This window comes from Rutidosis leptorrhynchoides, unplaced genomic scaffold (assembly GCF_046630445.1).
Source record: "Rutidosis leptorrhynchoides isolate AG116_Rl617_1_P2 unplaced genomic scaffold, CSIRO_AGI_Rlap_v1 contig184, whole genome shotgun sequence".
NCBI lineage: Eukaryota > Viridiplantae > Streptophyta > Magnoliopsida > Asterales > Asteraceae > Rutidosis > Rutidosis leptorrhynchoides.
The window spans coordinates 10,094-30,403 of record NW_027266434.1 but is presented as its reverse complement, the minus strand read 5'-3'; the positions used below and the strand labels follow the sequence as shown (position 1 = coordinate 30,403).

Genomic DNA, 20,310 nt, shown 5'->3' with positions numbered 1-20,310 from the left:
GTTTTACTAAAGTTGACAAATATTGGGTTTTCTTTCCGTGGCCCTTGATAGGTAACCAAGTAACCTAATAAGTGCAATTGAGTCCTTATTAAATAAGTAAATGAGCATTCAGCTACAATCAGTACCCAGAGTGGGTTGAAGAAACCCGAACCAGTTGCTTTTGCGAGTGAGGTAATCTTTAAGAGTTGCCGTCACCGAGAAACTGGTCAGCAAGTTTTGCTACAGAGTTGACAAGGCTATCGGCTGCTTCCTGTGTTTGTTGATGCCTCTGCATATACACGAATGATGTCCTCTGTACCTGATGGTCATATAAACGATCGGCCTCGGCTACATTTTGCTGCATTACAGATGATCAACCATCAGATTAAGTGAAAACATAGAGAAAAAAATACACCAAAAACATGCAAAAATAAGGAGAAACATAAACACATACCAATTTCAGCATTAATTGCATTTTGAATACCAGTTGGCTTTACAACCTCGGTTTCTGCATTAGTTGTGACAGCTGCTGTTCTGTCTTTTACTATAACCTGACAATCAGAGATTTCAATGAAAACATAACAGAGTCAACATGGATTATATATAGCCTTTCCATTATCTATCAAGTGGATAACCTAGGTTGATCTATGATTAGATGATCTGAAAACCATGTTTTTAATAAGCAAGGAACCAGACCTTTAGCATCCTACTAGGTAGATCTTGATAGAGCTCGCTTCACTTGTGTATTGACCAACCCATATGTTTCAATATGGCTTCCACCAAGAGTAAACCAGTCAAAGCATCACCAACAGCTTGGTTTATTAGCTTAGTCATGGCCAATAGCCTCAAAGCAGCCATTTGCTCTTCTGAACCTGAAAAAAACAATCAAAAAATTTAAAAGACAGGAAACTCGTTAACTGCATACGATATCCAAAGTGACTCATAAAGCTATAGAAGAAAACCTATATCATATCAAGCTGCTTTGTCATGCAAATATTTCACTCCTGTTGGAGTAAGCACGACTTCTAAGCCCAAGTTTTAAAGATAATCCGTTGATGCTCCATTTGCATATGCTGTTTGTACAACACCAAGACGAGCTTCATGAATGTAGCAAATAGAGATAACATCTTGTCCCCATCAACAAGCTCAATCCTGCTGGTATTATTTGATCATGCCACAGCAATATATACAAAGTCTATCAGCGTCTCCATCCAAACTAGCACACCTGCAAAACTAGTTAGCCACTTATCTCCAACTCATCAGCATTGTAATCAGCATCAATCATTTTCGCTTTCCCTTTTGTTGGACAGTTTATTGAGAAGTGTTCCAAATTTAAGATCAGAAAGAATTTTTCGAATACCCATGCCCAAGAAACCAGCCAAACAAAAATTCAATAATTCGATCAAACCCATATCAACAGAAATTGCTCCAAGGATTGAATCAATTCCCTTCAAATTGATAAACACAATATAAAAATCCCATGTCATTTGCACAAAGTTGAAGAGCAAACGAAAGGTTAAATGGCATTACCTGTTTTGTTTAGCTGCTTGAAGTTGAAGGAGGTGAATACTTTAATGAGCAGATAGATTTCCATCTTCTGATAGCTAAAATGGGCCGGAATTCCGATGACTGAAATGGGCTGGAAAGTCCTTGCACATAAATGAGGCCCAAAGCATTGTGAAGCCCTGAAACATGATATACAAACATAACGGAGTAACGGCTACAAACGGCAGTTCTTCAATTTAACTTTTGAATCGAATATATTTTATTTTATTATTTGAAGAGAGAACTAAAATATTTTGAAATTAGGAATTTTTTTTACAAACCTAGTACAACAAGGAAAAAACAAAATAGGAAAATTTTTTTACAATACAAACCTGAACCTATATATATATATTTATATAAGTAAAACAAACAGGAATAAACTACTAATCTCTTTTCTTCAAGTGTTCGATTTCTTAACTACATAATAAGTCTTCGATCGAGTTTCCTCAATTATCTCAGGTTTGTCGTGGATCGACAATGATTCGAGTTTGCCCTACCGTGGCGGCGGCCAAGCCTTCATGTATCGTCGGCAAGAAACGATCGAGGGAATTAGATGGTACAACTCAAAAAACAAAGAAAATCGCGGATGTGGCATGTGACTTGTTGGCCAAGGAACAGCCGCCATCAACTATGCAAGAGATTTTAGCGAAAGCCAAACATGTATTGGAGATAAAGAAAGAAAGAGAAGCGTTCAAAGCTTCACTTTTAGCCATGGAAAAAAGGGTTGACGTGGAAGACAAGCATCAGACAATGGAGGAATTGAAAAAGCTCGCCGGCGGTCAGAGTGTGGTGATGGGATATTTCGATTTAGGGCAATTCGACGTAGGGCTTCGATTGAGAAACGATAACGATGTCGATTACGTTAAGATCAGCGATAGAGAAGCAGCTCGAGCCAAGCTCGCGAGAATGGAGGAGGAGGTAGAAGAATACGATGATCCGATCCAAACGATGAAGGAATTTTATTTGATCATAAACCATAAAGGAATTGAAAGCACTGATCTGTGGTGGAATTGAGGTAGCGCAATGGATAATTAATAATTTCGACAGTAAGTTACGGAGATTAGTAGGTCTTACGATCGACTATGACTATTGAATCGATTATGATCATGTATTGTGACACGGAGATAGTATGCGTTCAATTGTAATTGTAGTGAAATTGAATGAAGTAAGTACATATCAGTTGAGAATTAGCATACTATTTCTTCTGGTAATGAAATTATTGTAGTACGTGTAGCTAGTGATGTTGAGATATTGTTGTAGTAGTACATTAATCAGTTCTTAATTAGTTGGTAATTACTCAGTAATGTTTTTAATCAGTTCGTTTTTAATGAAGATATGTCTTGGTTAAGATTAATAAATATGCTATGCTAATCAGTTAACAATTTTGTTCTTTTGTTATGCATGAATATGTCGATATATCCTTCTGCAATTGGCTAATTAAAATTGAGCGAAGCAATTATCAAATAAATAAATAAATAAATTGAGCCAAGCTATGGAAAGAAATAATAATGTGAAAAAATTAGTATGGCCACGTCCGATTCGGAAGAAATTTTTACGATTTTATTTGGTTTTTTTTTTCTTTTCTAAATTATAGAATCGAACCAAAATCGCCTAACTAGCCATCCATTTAAAATAAAAATTACTGTTTCGATTCAATTCGGTTCCATAAATTTAAGAAGTAACGCCATCAGTTTTGAATGGAAACGGACCGTAGACATTTCAAGGAAAAAAATGAATTAAAAAAAGAAACTTACACTATTTTAACATCAATAAGTCATACACCAAAAAACAAGTCATATATTGTTTCAAGGAAGATGATGACAGTTTCATCAACTTAGGGGTACTATTTATTCGGTACTTAAACTTTTACTTTTTTAACATATAGACCCCTTTCATTTAAATTTATCACAACTGGCTCCATAAGCGAACTCTATTTCTGCTCAAAAGCAAGCAACCACAGTAGTTGAACCAGCCCCTTTTGTTAAGTGAGCTTGATCGATTCGTTGTCTCAAATTCTCGAGTTTTCCAGAATCCAAGAAAGTGAAGACCAAAGAGAAGACGAAGCTGAGCTTAATGACGATGAAAGGAACAACTCTCTTGTGAGTTTCAATGATCGATACTGAAACCAAGAAAAATGATCGATTTCAATCTGATTTGTTATACTTCTCTGCAATTTTAGGTTGCAGCTTTACTTCCATTTAGTTACAAATTGAGCGAAAATTTTTGCAGGAAAGACGAAGAGAGTAGGTGGGAAGTACTCGAACACTGTGAAATTGTGCCCAGGGAAAGTGTAGAAAGATTTGTTGAGAAGATTGATGAAGTAGCTGGAAGATTTAAGTGCCCAATTTCTCACAAATCAATCAAACGAGGTAATTTCCCTCTCTGTTTATAGATCCCAATATATTGCTTTGTGGGTTAAGGATGGTGCGCTGTTTGATTACAAATTAAGTCGGAATTGTTTGGTTGGCTCTGATTATTCTGGGATGTCCGTGTCAGTACGCTTCTAATGAATCGGATTTGGTTGTTTTGATGCCTTTTTAGCTGGATAGGTGGAAGCAGCAGTCCGAAACAGAATTAAAAAACCAAGTAAAAGACAGAGGTCATCACTCGTCATCAATGGCGGATTCTTTGGAAAGCAGCGAAAAGCCTCTACGAAAGATGGGGGACGAGTTTAATGAATTGGCGGCTACATTGAACAACAGCTTGCAACAGCAAAACATGGAGCTGGGAGTTGCGCCGTTTTCTCACGCTTGCTCTCTCGTGTCGCCTCTGTTTGGCTGCTTGGGTATCGCGTTTAAATTCGCCGAGATGGACTATGTAGCTAAGGTATGCTATCTACATTGCTCATCGCTGGTCATAATATGGTAAAAAAGTTAGATTTTTTCGAGCTCGGTACAAATATCTGTATTTAGTTAAGTTTTGAATTAAGCTGGTCATTATATGGTAAAAAACTTTGTTCAAATTAAGCTTTGGCCTGCTTGAATTGAGCCCGGGAATTCTTGATGATGATGATAACTAGTCCTTGCCCGTGGCTAAAACCATGGGGCTGCGTTTGGAAGATTTCAGACTTTTTGTTCAAATTTTTCCTTTAAGTATTGCAACGCTATCAAAATTTTGCGGGCGTTTAACTTCCTTCTAAGTTAACATTGCTTTTGTTTTTGCACGAGGATACATGTGTTGTTAAAAGCTGGTATTATCGGAGTTATAAACATTTTTTCAGTAACACCTAAGCCTTGTAAAGATGAGGCTCATACAGATTCATGATCTGGCTGAGGTGTCACAGCAAATTGGGACTTTAAATGCTATTCTGGATGGGGATGTCAAAACGAAGACTGTGAGGATAGCTGGAAGCCATACCAGAAAACTTCTCAGAGTAAAGCCTGGAGTTGACATGGTTAGAGTATTGTTCGAGCAGATTTTAGCTACTGAGTATGCTCATCACTCTTGTATCTTCTTTTCAATTGCTTCTTATAAGGATCATTCAAAGTGGTGATCATCATAAAATTGAAAATTCTGTTTGTCTTGTTCATAGCGTGGCTTTAAGGGGTTCTCACTTTTTTTCCTGTTATACTGCTTGAATTGTATGCAATGCTGAAAGAAATTAGAAAATAATTAATTTTTGGAATCGATATTTAATTTTCAGGGGTAATTCCTTGAGGCTTTCAAGGCATACGATCAGGTATTTGCTCCGTACCATGGAATGAATGGATAATCAGGAAAGTGTAACGATAGAAGCTCGTTACTGCCGGAAATGAATCGCCGGAAGGCTCGTCGGAGAAGAGAAGATTCAGGAAGAAAGGTAGTTACGAGAAGCGGGAGAAGATAGATTTTAGGAAGAAGCAAAACGTTGGTCTTTATTGATTATGGGCCTAAAATACCCTTCAACTATATATGGGCGGGAATTGAGCTCACATACTCGATAGCCCAATTCCATTCTTACAGACTCCATAACATTGAATTGACTCAACTAAACCAATTGACTCGAACTAATTGCTAAATTGACTCGATTAACACTTTTGCCTTTACTATAGTCAAATATTTTCTTGTTTTTATAGTTTACTAATTTGTAAATGCTTCTTCTTCTTCTTCCTCTTCCTCTTCCGGCGACTCTGACAACAGCTTAATTTCAAATAAATAAATAAATAAATAAATTCAACATACAGTTTAGCAGAGAACCCTAAATCGATCACAAATTAAACATACAGTTTACCTCACAAATTTCCTAAACTGACTTTGAAAAAAATTTCCTAAATCGATCAAAACCCTTTACTATATATATTACTCACTTCGATTGTTTAGCAGAGAAAAAGAGAGAGAGATCATCGGCGATTGAAAATGCCGATCGAACACGGCGCAATTCGTGCAACTGGAGAGAACACGGCGCCATTGATGAATGGTAGAGGAGGAAGACGGACCCCTCTCCGTGATATCACTAATGTTGTGACGGTTCGTGCAACTGGAGAGAACACGGCGCCATTGATGAATGGTAGAAGAGGAAGACGGACCCCTCTCCGTGATATCACTAATGTTGTGATGGTAATCTATTCTATCTCTCCCTCCCTCGAGGTGTTATAATTAATATATTCTTGTATATTGTTTGTTGATTCTGTTAGCTTTAATTTTAAACTTAGAATTAATATGTATGGGTTTTGTGTCTCGATCAGTGAAGTTGAATTTGGGTATTAGCTAGTGGACATCACCAGAGTCTTTTTTGTTTAGAATGAATTGCTTTCTTTAATGTTAGTTCCTTTTTGATCTTGGCTGCTGTCTCTCTATTCTTTCTATATATATATATATATATATATATATATATATATGTTCTCCCATTGCTTAATTGGAATATTATACATAAACATACATTGGCTGCTCGATTTTGCATTTATGTTTTTAACATGAAAGTTGTTCACCTGCTGCAGGCAATTGAAAGGAGACCTCCTCTGCTGATCAGAGAAGTGGAGCAAGCTGATGCAAATGTTGAAGGCAGTTCCCAACAGCCAGCAAGCCCACATAACCAAACAAGCTCCCAACAGCCAGAGAAGAAACTACTGAATTCAATGGAGACTATTCAGAAACAAGTGATGGAGAAACTGGAGAAGCTTAAGAGGACACCAATTGCTAAGCGAGCAGCCAGAGAGAAAAAGATCCGGACGCTCATGTCAATGCGATGATGTGTTGTTAACTCCCACAGCAACCACTTTTTGAGCCTGCTCTGGAGTTGTAGCTTGTAGTCTTGTTGAGAGCTTATATATCGTTATGCATGAGTTATAATATTGTTGGTACTGTTCTGAGTTGTAGGCTTGTTGAAAATATTAATGAGTTGTAGCTTATTGAAGATCTCTCAGAGTTGTAGAAGTTGTAGAGTTATTGGGAACGTTCCTAGCTGTAGAGTTGTTGATCGTTCCTATGACAAATGTCTGATGCCTTCTCCCCTTATTAGCACTTGGATTTAGAAACGAAAAAAACTTTCAAAATAGTTGCTTACTAAATTTTAATGGATATTCATTAGTGGGTAAATGAGTCTAAAACAAATAACTTTTGGAGGAAAAACATTTAAATTACACCCATCAAGTATGTATTACTTTCCCGTCTCTCGATACATATTTTTTAAATATTAACATAAAAAATAATATATCATGAGAAATAAAATATATTTTAATTTAAATTATATATAAATTTCTTTTTTTAAAATAAAATAAAAATTTTAAAAGTATGTATATTGAGAGACGGAACGACTATCATTTACCAAAGCTTTACAATACATTCTTTAAAAAAAAAAATACTTTACAATTCACATCATCGTATATCAATATATGCTTGACAAATCTTCCATTCGAGAATTTGTTTTGTGAGGACAAATCTTCCCTTTGAGTATTCTTTGGTTTGCAAAACTCGTAGAAAAAGAAAGTCTAAACAATGATGGAATTGAGACCCGAAAAATAATAAGATCATTTACACAAAAAAATATCGGATCAATTTTATATAAATTATGAAATCATTTAAATAATTTATATTAAAAAATTAAAATTGTTTTTTTTGTCATGTACTGGTTTGGTCGATCATCTTCGATTTCGTTGGTTTTCGATCGAACCGAATCAAAAACCCAACTTCAAAATTTTCTAAAACCGAAACCGACCGAAATTAACAGATAAAATCGAAAATTTGGGTCGGTTTCGGCCGATTCGGCCTAATTTTTATTTAAAAAAAAAAAACAAGTTGATATGTACACTCTAGTACTTTACTCAGTACACACACTTCATAATTCTCTCACTCTTGTCGACCGAAAAACCCTAAACCATAAACCCCTTCCAAAGCCTTCAACGTCTCTAAAACAGCTGATTCTGATCAACCATGGCGCCGCCAGCTAAGAGAAAGGGAGGGGCTCCTCCTCCTCCGAGAGGTTTCAAAAAGGGAAATAAAGCTTCAATTGACGAAGACCCATTTTTCAAATCGGAATCGAAGAAGAAGCGAAAGACAGGTAACGACGACATCATCCCGTCGTCGGATTCAGAAGCGGAGGATGATTACAGTGGCGGAGGAAGAGGTGGCGGCGGGGAAGAAGAAGAAGAAGAGGAGGGTGAGATGGAGGATTTGGAGACGGCGGACGAGAAGCGGAATAGAATAGCTAAAGAATATGTTGAGAAGATCAAGTCACTTGTGAGAACAGAGCAGGAAGATGAGGATGAAGAAGATGAAGGGAGAAGGAATGATAAGGAAGGAGAGATGGATTCTCTAGTGGCTAAGATTTTGCATAAAGAGCAGATGGAAGATAGTGGTAGAGCTAGACGAGCTATTGCAACCAGGTACATTTTGCAAATTATAAACAGAGAATGAAAATTGGTTCTTGTTTGTTGGACATCTTACTTTGAATAATGCTGTTTTAGCTATTTGTTGCTTGGTTTGAGTTAATTAGCTGTTTCTCTTAGCTAGTTTGGATTGAAGGTTTTATTTTTGTTGGTTTGAATACGTTTGAGCTGCATGGTCCTTGGCTTTTCTCCATCAAATTCTTTGGCTTTGTACTAGTTTTTCACGTCTCGTGATGTTTTTGTGTTGGACTTTTCCGTATTTCATCTTGCTTGAGCTCATTCATGCGAAACTTTTATACTATTTCTCTGGCTTTCACTTTGTTCTTCAGTATTCTAAAATTTTATAATGCATTCAAATCAGGATTCAAAAACCGGAAACTGGAGATGAATTCCGTGTTCTGGTGAAGCATCGACAATCTGTTACTGCTGTAGCTCTCTCTCATGATGATGTAAAGGGATTTTCAGCTTCCAAAGATGGAACTATTTTGCATTGGGATGTTGATAGTGGTAAAGGTGGAAAATACACATGGCCTAGTGATGAAGTGTTGAAGTCACATGGGCAAAAGACCCACAAGGTCGAGCTACAAAGCACAGTAAACAAATTCTTGGGTTGGCTGTAAGCCCTGATGGTCGTTATTTGGCTAGTGGAGGCTTAGACCGTCATGTTCATTTGTGGGATACCCGTACCGGAGAGCATGTTCAGGTAATTGGGTTTGGTTTATTGTTTGAGCGTCGATAAGACGATTTGTAAAGTTTTAAGTAGTAGTTCAGACATTGATCTTAGTCAGAAATGGAGTACTGGGCCTAAAATTTAATTGATCTTGTCCTACGTCTGCTTCTTATGTTTTAATCGTGTTTTTGCAGGCATTTCCAGGTCATAGAGGACCAGTCTCTTGTTTAACTTTTAGGCAAGGAAGTTCGGAACTTTTTTCTGGTTCATTTGATCGATCAGTGAAGATATGGAATATAGAAGATAGAGCTTACATAAGCACATTATTCGGTCACCAAAGTGAAGTATTATCAATTGATTGTCTACGAAAAGAACGGGTTTTGACTGTTGCACGTGACAGGACTATGCAGTTATTTAAGGTATTCCTCTATCTCTCTTTCTCTCATTTCAAAATGCCGAACTACATGCATGATCCAAATGTGATACTCATGGTGTTATGCATATGGTGCAGTTTGTTATCAGATTAGTTTCAGATCTCAAGTTTACTGGCTCTTATTACACAGGTTCCTGAAGAGTCGCGGTTGATTTTCCGTGCTCCTGCATCTTCTCTAGAATGTTGTTGTTTCATCAGTAATGATGATTACCTGTCCGGCTCAGATGATGGAAGTCTTGAGCTTTGGGGTGTACAGAAGAAGAAGCCTGTATATATTGTTAAGAATGCTCATGCTCTGTTGAATTCAGACAACACTAATACACAAATCCTAAATGGTCATATAGGTAATTCATTTCTCATTATGTGTGTTCACCATGAAACGCATTCTATTTTATACATTTACCTTGGCCTGCCCGTACATGCTAAAGATGGTGGCTTTTGCACCTGGATTAAGTATTGTAGTATCAAATTTTGAGTCTTATTCTCTGTTAACATTCTTCTGGAAAAAAAATTGTTTGTCGATGATGACTGGCAGTAAGAAAACAGTTCATATATGTTTTAGAGATGACAGATAAGAATAAGGACTCATTTAGGTAGCTTACTTGACTCGTCAAACTTTGCAACTGGGTGGACACTAACTAACGATAATTACAGAAGTCTCTCCTCATTGATAATTACTCTAACTAAGAAACGTCTAAAATGCAATGTCTTTTGACAAAATGAATCTCGTTGCAGAAAATGGTGACCATGGTACTGGAAACTACAACTCTGCATCAGTATATTCTTGGGTTAGTTCAACTGCTGTTTGTAGAGGCAGTGATCTTGTTGCTTCAGGATCTGGAAACGGTGTTGTCCGTTTATGGGCTGTAGAAAGTGAAAAGAGAGTCATTCGACCTCTGTATTACCTTCCTTTGGTACGTGCTAGCTTCCTGTTGTCCATTCACTTCCTGTTGTCCATTCACTGTGTAGCATGCTTGAATAAGTCAATAAAATCTTGTTTGTTTTTCATATTCTGTAAAAACAAGCTTTTGCGCTAAACTTGGGGTGGAAAATCTTAACAGTTCATACTAAGCTTGTATTTAAAATTCTATTGTTTTGCTCTATCAGATGACTTGCATATAATTTAAGGTGCCATATCCTTTTATTGACACTTCTCTTTTTGATTTGTCAAATTTCTTGTGCATCACAGGTTGGCTTTATAAATTCGCTGGCTTTCGCAAAGTCCGGAGAGTTTCTTGTTGCTGGAGTTGGACAGGTAAACATATAGCCTTGGTTAATACAGCAATTGTTTACATATCACAACAGATTAGAGTTGAAAGTCCTCTTTGGAATCATTAGATTATTCTTTTCAACAAGTTTCTACTTTGGTGATAAGGTTGTGATTAGCTCATGTCTTCCTGGTGAATTGTGAATTTAATTGAAAATACTTTTTTTGATGCAGGAACCTCGTCTAGGCAGATGGGGGCGCCTTCCAGCAGCACGTAATGGAGTAGCAATTCAGCGGCTTAAGCTCTCAGAAGATTAGACAGGGCAATTACTTTGAATCCCTTCAATTTTGACTATTTTCGTGTTGAGAAAATTAAGTTAATGAAAGCTATATGTTGTACACTGTCATTCTTTTGGGATTCTTTCTTTTATAACAATACGAGAAACCAATAGTGGTCATTTTTTCTTTTATGGAAGAATTCAGGTGAAGCTTAACTATAACACTGCCCTTTTAGGCTGTCTTCTCAGAATGGCAAGAGAAACTTATTAATTTTAATTTACAGAAAAATATAAAAATTGGTTATGGCATGACAGTAAAACATACAGTGTAAAACCATGTATGTGTCAGAAAGTAGAAGCCTATTGTGTAGAGTTGAATGAACTTTGAGATGTATAAGTAACCGCCATAGAAGGGCCGTCACTCGATCTTCGATCTGAGTTTATTAGAGGCTGAGTTTCGAAAGAGCTCTGTGATAGAATTTGATCAAGCCTATCTCTCAGGAATTTAAACCTGGCGTCATCTCCGTAAATACTAGGATCAGTAATTAGTTCACTGACCAAGGTTTTCCCTTCAAGCATGCTGACGACGGCAGACATTGTCGGACGGAGTGCCGGTGAAGGATGAGTGCATAGCAAGGCAATTTTGATCACTCGAAGTACTTCTTCCTTGCTCGATTCATATTCCAGATTTTCATCAACCAGCTCCATGAGATTTCCTTTTTGTTGTAAAACAAGGGCCTGCAATTAGATAACATGGTTCATATTTGTGTCAAAAGAAGAAATCCATTGATACATATGTTATTACTTGTGGTGAAAGAAACGATGTAATTAGGTACCCAATCTAAAAGGCAAACATAGTCTTCATTTCCTCTGCAAGTCATATTGTTCTTTCCAGCAACAATTTCCAAAACAACTATCCCGAAACTGTAAACATCTGCTTTGAACGTCAAATAGCCGTATAATGCGTACTCCGGTGCCATGTATCCTCTGAAAATATAAGAGCAAACTATCAAACTACGGCAATAATCATTTGTTAAAGGAAAAAAGAAACAATTAGTATTTGTTTTGAGACTTTCTTTAGAGAAAAAGACTACTGACATTGTTCCGGCAACCCTGGTGTTGATGTGCGAGTTCTCTTCTTCGTCAAGCTTGGCCAAACCAAAGTCTGAAATCTTCGGTGTTAGATCCTTATCAAGTAGTACATTTGTTGTTTTAATATCTCTATGAACAATCTTCAATGGCGATTCCTCATGCAGGTAAACTAGGCCTTTGGCTATGCCAATACAAATCCTCAATCTTGTAGTCCAGTCTAGTATTAGTTTGTCTTCTCCTGGAGAAATTACCATTCATGTATCAAACAGGATATTAAATACGGCCAATTCCAGCTAAATGATTTTTTTAGTGTTTGCTTACCAAACAAAGCACGCTCTAGATTATTATTCTCCATATACTCATATACCAACAACAACTGATTTCCTTCAATACTGCATCCATATAATCTCACAAGATTTGGATGCTGTAAACCAGAGATCATGCCGATCTCGTTAACAAATTCACGATTTCCTTGCCTTGACTTTGAAGAAAGCTGTTTAACTGCAATTACAGTTCCATCGGCTAATGTACCCTACATTATTAAATTACATTAGTTTCAACATTATGACAAGGTCAATAAATAAATGAGCATCTAGAGAGTCGTAAGATACCTTGTAGACAATTCCAAAACCTCCTTCTCCAAGCTTGTTCACATGATCAAAGTTGTTTGTCGCGGCTTTTATCTGTCTATAGGTGAAAAATCCAGTCTGGAGATCGAGTTTTCTCAGCTCTGTCCAAAAGACGGAAGTTAAAAGGGGTGAATTGTAATGTATACAAGGTGATAATGAATGCTCTTCTAACTGTAACAAAGGGTTTAATGTACCTGGTTCTTCTGGTGATTTTCTCCTAATATAGCCTTTCTTCCAAAGACCACCTAATATGATGAAAATGAGACATAGAACACCAGCTGCCGTTCCGACAGCGATTCTAATTTTCCTACGGCCACTGGTAGGAGGCTTGAAATCTTTCCCCACAAAAAAAAAGGGAAGAAAAATAAGGAAAGGAAAATTTGTAAGCAAAAATATCAATGATTTTCATGACTCATGGCTTGGACTATCCTAGAAATCAGAGAAAGTGAGTCTTTTGTATGGAATATTTTACTTACTAGGATCGACAGATATGGCTGATATAAGTGGACCATAATTTCCTCTTGTCGGAAGAGCTGTTGTCCCTTTCCCGGACCAATGAAACCGAATCTCCAATGTTCTATTTGTGATGAATGTGATGAATTTCCTAATGACTTCCTTATCAACTCCTTTTGCCTCATTTTCTATATTGAAGTCCTTCAATACACGTTTTTCCTGGATATAAACGTCGAACAACCGTCTCCCAAGACTGTAGAATGATCTATTGTCTCTAAAAACTATTTCAGCAAAGTGAAGACTGACGGTATAGTTCCATTTCCGATACACCGGACATAGTATGTGAGTGAAAGAGGAGTCAGGCGTGCATTTGTATACAATGCTGAGTTGGGCATTGTGAGTGTAGATACATTATTTGCAATATAGTAGTTCTCACTCTTTTCACGATCCCAGAAAAATCCAGTACTACTGAATCCCCAATAATTATTCATTGAAACTAATTTTGTTGAGCCTCCGAATTCTCCATCATTTTCGTAGACAGTATCGCCAATTTTTGTCATGTTTCCACCACAATTTATATGCAAGGAATAGATAACTGCACAAAAAAAGAAACCATCTAATCAGATGATGTAAAGTAGAATCCTAAGAAGTGGAAAGAATTTGTTTAAAAATGCACCTTTCGAACAAGGATTGGCCTTTGGGCAGTTTCCAATTTCGCTAAATTTAAATGTAGCATAGGAGCAAATAATTAGCTATACACACAAAAACGAACCAAATAATGGGGTTTACGACTTAATTCAAACTCACAGGTTCTCTCCAGAAAAGCTCTTGAATAAGTTGCTGCAAAAACAACCGAAGGTTACTTTCAAGAAATCATAACATGAATCTATATAAAACAAACTGTAAACAGAGAAATTCTTACAGATTGTCTCCACAGGTATGCAGCGTGCTCTCTGATAAGTTATTGTAAGAAAGATCTATCCGGCTGCATGTCAGAAATAAATTTACTTCATTAGTAATGCAGGATAACTCAATAACGCTTACTTGCGAAAGCAACTGCCAACGTACAAACCGGGGTCTCTGTCATCAAACCAGTCAGGTATGGGTCCACTCAGTGAGTTGCTTGTCAATAACCTACAAACAAAAGTACAGAATGATTAAGCAGAGATTTGTTCTATTCTTTGCAGTTAGATAGCTAAAGAATTCTCAAGTAGAACAAGGTCCTAAGATCGGAAACCATCAAACTAGCATCGCTTACATGTTCTCGGTTCCTTCTGAACCTCGTAAATCTGGAATGCTGCCTTGAAGTTTGTTGAAACTAAGATCTCTGTATTCAAAGTCACAACTATTCACTATATCTTAAACATAAAATAAAAAAAAAGGGAGTAGAATAGTAGATCATGCCATGTTTACGTGTACGAGAAGATTGAAGAATAAGCAATGATATTAACCACACTTACAACATTTGTAATGGCATGTTTTGCATAAACGAAGGAATTGGACCAGTGAGGTTGCAGCTTCTTAACATCCTGATGCGGTGATGTCCTAACTGTTAGATCAACTGAACGAATACTTTTGCTCCAAGAAATTCAACTTGGACAAGTTTTATAGTGGAAGAATGAAAAATGAATCATGAATAAAGCAAGTGTAAGACCAACTCACAACTTAGTTAAGTTAATCAGGTTGGTCAAGTTAGGGAAATGTGAAGCTTCACCTTCTAATTCACTGATCCTTCTGCATAAAATTGCATCATGAATACACAATGATTATTTTAAACCTGTTATGCTGTCAAATGTCTAGAATTAACAATTTGAAAGCCATCACTTACAGCTCAGTTAATCCAGTCAACTCAGAAATGCTAGAAGGAATTGGTCCTTCAAGACCACTTGCTTGGATTTCTCTGCCAACAACACATTTAGAAGAGATTGCGATTACAACAATATTTTATCTTGAAAAAAAGCACAAAAAAGTGGATTATGCACTTACAACTTCTTAAGTTGTTTGAAATTCTGGATAAAATTAGGTATTTTTCCAGTAAAGTTATTACCGCTAATCCTTCTGCAATAAAACAGTTGATCAAAATAACGAGCAATAAAACTACCAATACAGATACTTCTATTGCATTTATATAGGCTTAAGAGTTAAGATCACTCACAGCTCGGTTAATTTGAAAAGATTACTAAGATTTGTAGGTAAGATTCCTGTGAGATAATTGGCATTAAGAATCCTGCAGCCAAAACCAATGAAAAAAAATATTACGTATGAGTTTTGAATATCTACAAATGAATAATCAAGAAGCAAGAACTTATAACTGGAAAAAAAATGAAGACTTACATGATTTCCATGTTGACTAAATTTCCAAGCTCGGATGGAACAGATCCAGAAAACTGGTTGCTTTCAATGCTCCTAAATGTACATAGTCAACATCAAGATTAAAGCAAGTCTAACCAAATTATACTTGCAAGAAAAGTATAAGTAATAAAATTGAAAAAAGAATGCAAACATACAAAATTCTCAGTGTGGTAACGTTTCCAAGGAAATGTGGGATAGATCCTGATAAGTGATTATTGGATACAACCCTGAAGAAATGAATGAACGCATGTGTTACTGTGAATCAGAAAAAATAGCCAATATTGAAAGTATTGAGGAAGTGCAAAAGCTCACATATATTCGAGCTGTAGTGAGGCCCATTCACGCGGTATAGTACCGTTGATATAGTTCCTATTTAAATCGCTGTAAGAAGTGAATAGATTATTATTAAAAATGGAAGGTAGTCATTTAATTTTATGTAGAATGAAAGAATAGCACATGTTGAACCTCTAATTAATTACATGTATTTAATGTGTGGAAGCTTTGACAAAGATGGTGGAAGCATTCCAGCAAGATCCTGTCCTTTGAGAAATCTGTTTTACAAAAACAACAAGTGAATGTAAAATCAAAGAATTTTAGATTTAAAAATCTAAAATTTATATAAGAAAGCTTACATGCCGGAGACATGGCAAACACCACCAGCGTAAGAGCAGTTGCAATTGAGTGTGTTGTTGTACAATGGTCTTGCTGTCGATTCCGGGGTCGCCCAGCTCGAATCATTACTACACGGATCAATGCTGAAATTCCAATCTGTCTTTCCCACTTGAGTTGCAATCTCTTTCAGAGCATCCACTGAAGTGCACACAACAAATCAAACTATAATGTTGCACCGCTAAACATAAAAGTAATCCTTTTCACACTCAGATGAACTCGATCAAAGACAAGTTCATTGTACGTTAAAAGAAAATCATAATTTTTGAAGCAATCAAATCCCACTATATATATGAAGATGGATTTCTCAAATTCCATATATTTAGGTGAAGTTATAGAAGCACATTTAGAACAAAACCCAAATCATAAAATGAAGAAAGAAGAAATCTTTACTAACAAAAATAAAGCTTGATAATGTACAGTGTACTGTACAATACAATCAATCAATCACCTTTAAATGCTAAGTGTAACCCAAATCATAAAATGAAACTTCATAGTCTGAAAATGTAATTAGCCAATCACCTTCATCATCAGGAAGTTGCCCTGCTTGAGCTTGAGCTTGAGCTTTAATGGCTGCTTCCAGACACAGTAGCCAAACCAAAATGAGCATGATAGAACTTGCAATCGATGTCTTGTTCTCCATGACCATGACAAATGAAACTGCTTTTGCAATATGCAGCTCTTAGTTACGTTACGTAGAATATAAACTCTCTGCAATTTTTTACTTAAAAAAATTGACTCAGTGAGATGATAACGTTAGTCAACTTGCATTCGTGACAGGGAAGTGAGGACCCCTCATACATAAATTTAGCAATTGTCCAATCATATGCTATAATTATAAATATCTAAATAATACATTCACATACATACTATCCTCGATCCACTACAATCGTTTCGTAATGAGATTTGTTTTGGTCCATTTTAAGTGTCGATTTATAAAATTCATTGAGCTTTTTTTTTGGCTGAATTGAGTTTTTTTTTTCAATTTTATCCTTATATTTATTTTAATAAAACTCAATCTTAAATAAATATTTATAATTTTTAATAATAAATAGACATATAATTTTTCTTATCACTAATTATTTTTATAAAATTCATAATTTTTATTAAGATATTTGAAAAAAAAAAATTGAGCACCTGATTTTACCTTTCTCGAAATCCTAATTAATAAGAAAAGATTTTAACTAAGCACATACATTTTTCGAAAATAATACGTCTGAAAATTACTTAATTTTAATTAATCGTATAATTAAATTAATTGTCTCGAATGTATCATACTCTAAAATAATAAATATATTTATTTCACATTAAAATTTTTATATCATGTTTAAGTTTTAAATTTAAAATTTACAGATATATTTGTAATTTCCTGAATTTTTAAAGTCCAATGTATCTCTGCGTGATTGGACGTCCAAGTTGGACCAGACCAATACTGTACTAATTAAAGTTTTGTTTTTAGCTTACTTAGAGAGACTGAGTTGATTATTTTGACTGGTTTCTAGCTGAACTTTGTTTTAAAAATAAGTTTTTTATTAGACAATTTGATAGAAATAATAGGGTGCACTATGTTAATTTTAAAAATAACATTAAAAATCGTTTTCATAAATACAATTGCATTTACGGAAGTACTATTCCTTTTAATTAATTATTTATATGTGGGATCTATATTTGTCTTTTTTTTATTTTAATTAATAATATATCTTAATCTTAAATTTTATAAATTTAAAGTTTAATCCTTAGTTCATAGAATTTTTTACTTAATTTTTTTTATAATAATTTTTTTTTGACTAAGGACTTAAAAAATTCTTGATTTGAAATGTAGTTTAAGGATCCTAAAAATCTTTATAGTTATTTTTTATCTTCTATTTTTGTAGGAAAATTGTTTAATTCTTTTATTACATTATCTTGTAATTTTAATTCTCCATTTCCTGATATAGTTAGACCTAAATAGTCTATTTCATTTCTAACAATTACTGCTTTCTTTTTACTTAGAACTAAACCTTTTTTCTTGACTCTTTTTAAGACTAGTTTTAATTTCTTATAATGATCTTCTAACGAATTATTTGTATAGATTAATATATCATCTATATAAAGAAAAATTCTTCTAATCCTTTTAAATTTTTATCCATAAATCTTTGGTAAATTCCTAGTGCTTGTTTTAATCCAAATAGTAATATTGTCTATTGATAATATTTATGGAGAGGACATGTAAAACTGTTAATGGTTTAGTATTATCATGTAATCTTAGTTGTCAAAATCCGATTTAGCGTCTAAGGAGCTAAACCAACGACTTCCTCTAATTTTTTTAAGTATATAATCTTTTCTAGGTAATTTGTAAGCATCTCCTATTATTGCTTCATTCATTTTGTATAATTAATTACCTTTCTTCTTTTTCTCGTTTTATTTCATTATAATTTTTTTAAATTGCGAGTGCAACATGCCTACTAGTAGATTCTTCTAGTGTTCCTTTTTCTAAAATTTCAGCACATTTTTAGTAAATTCTTCGCATTTACTTCTTGATTAGGATCTTTTAATCTTATTTCTATCAATTCTTGATTATTATTTTTGATTTGATCTAATGGATTATCACTGCATACATATTCCAACATTTTTTTTATTTCTTTTTATAATTCTATAGGTATACCTATCATTTTATATATAACTTTAAGTTTTTGAGTAATTTATAATTTATTTAACCTTACTAATATTGGTATTTTTGTAATGGTATTTTTCTGATTTTATAAGATGGTGCGGTTAGTACTGACAAAATGATTGATATAGTTGTAGAAAATTATTTCCTATTATTATTATAGATAATTCTGATTCTTGTTCATATATTAATGGTACTATAAATATATAATTTCTTATTTTTATTTTATTAAAAAATGATGCTTTTCATATAAGATGTTTGCTTCCATCTACAATTGATATTACTAGTAGTTTTTGTAATTTATTCCAGTGAAATGGAATTCTAGCTGAAGCAAAATACAAAATTGCTCATGTATCTATATATGCATCATAAGACTTTTCTTTGTATTTTATTTATATGAATGTACAATTTGGATTAGATTTATTCATTTGAAGATGAATAATCTTCTTCTAAATCATAAGATTGACTACTATTAAATATCAATTCATATATCTTTTCTATCTCAGAATTTGAACTCTTCTATTAGTTCTAGATTCTTTTTTATAGCTACGTTTAATATTTTTAGTTTTTCTTTATTTTCAGTTTTTTTTTTTAATTAGGACATTTATTTGTATAATGTCCTTCTTCCTTACATAACCAACATCTACACGTCTTTTTATTTTTCAGGACAATATTTTTCTTTTTTATAGGGTAATTTTCTTTTAAAAAAACTTATGTTTTCTAAAAATTATTTTTTCTATAGTTTTATTTTTATATTTATTTTTCGGGAATTTCTTCCATCTATATTTATTTATAATTTTTCTTTTTTCTTTGTTACATCCATAATTATTGGGTATTCTAGAATTATTTCTACAACATAATTGTCCAGTAGGATGTTTAAGTTGGTTTTTTATAGATCGTTGCAGACATTGTTCATCTATATAATTTTGAGTTATTTCTATGGCTCCTGCTAATATATGAGTTATTCTATTATTTATTACTTCTGCCATATATATATCTTTTATAGTTTTACTAGTGGCCATGATAATTTATGTAAATATGTTTTTTTATGTGTTTCTCTAGATTCTGCTGGTAATTTATAATAGTATTTTAGAAATTCACATGTATTGGATTCTATATCAAACATATTATAAATTTGTATATTATTAAGATGTCATAAAGTTTTCTCTGCTTTAGCGGCTTCAGTTGCTTTTTTCTTGTCTACGTCATCTTTTTCTAGGAATTCTCTATTTATGCTATCTACTAATGTGAAGAAAACTTTTGAGTTTGTTGTTTTACTTTTTAGTAAAATATCTATTTGTATTTGTGGTAAAGTTTGTAAATAGTTTTTTACGGATCCTATTACATTCTAAGTAACAAAAGTCCAAATTAGTTTAGGATTAAAATCTTGAAATTTTTTTTCTAATTAAATTAATAATCTTGTATTATTCATCCAAAGAGTTAAGACTTCTTCTTTATTCTGAATACAGTTTAGATTTAGAATATTTATATTAGTTTTAATTGATGGTGTATATTCATCAGGGAATTTTTTCCATTTATCATTTTGTCTA

At 34.2% G+C, this 20,310-nt stretch overlaps 1 protein-coding gene and 2 pseudogenes across 1 annotated transcript; 2 read left to right on the top strand and 1 right to left on the bottom strand.

Moving 5' to 3' along the window:
• The first annotated feature begins 4,140 nt into the window (after window positions 1-4,140).
• LOC139881706 (accelerated cell death 11-like) lies at window positions 4,141-5,250 on the top strand (annotated as a pseudogene).
• A 2,622-nt stretch (window positions 5,251-7,872) lies between these two features.
• LOC139881705 (U3 snoRNP-associated protein-like EMB2271) lies at window positions 7,873-10,955 on the top strand. Its single transcript, XM_071866135.1, is given in 8 exon segments — window positions 7,873-8,324; window positions 8,689-8,885; window positions 8,888-9,030; window positions 9,192-9,416; window positions 9,561-9,774; window positions 10,166-10,344; window positions 10,620-10,685; window positions 10,872-10,955. Coding segments are annotated over 8 exon segments (1,560 nt in total).
• A 320-nt stretch (window positions 10,956-11,275) lies between these two features.
• Window positions 11,276-16,753, bottom strand: LOC139881704 (probable LRR receptor-like serine/threonine-protein kinase At1g07650; annotated as a pseudogene).
• Between the last annotated feature and the right edge of the window lie 3,557 nt (window positions 16,754-20,310).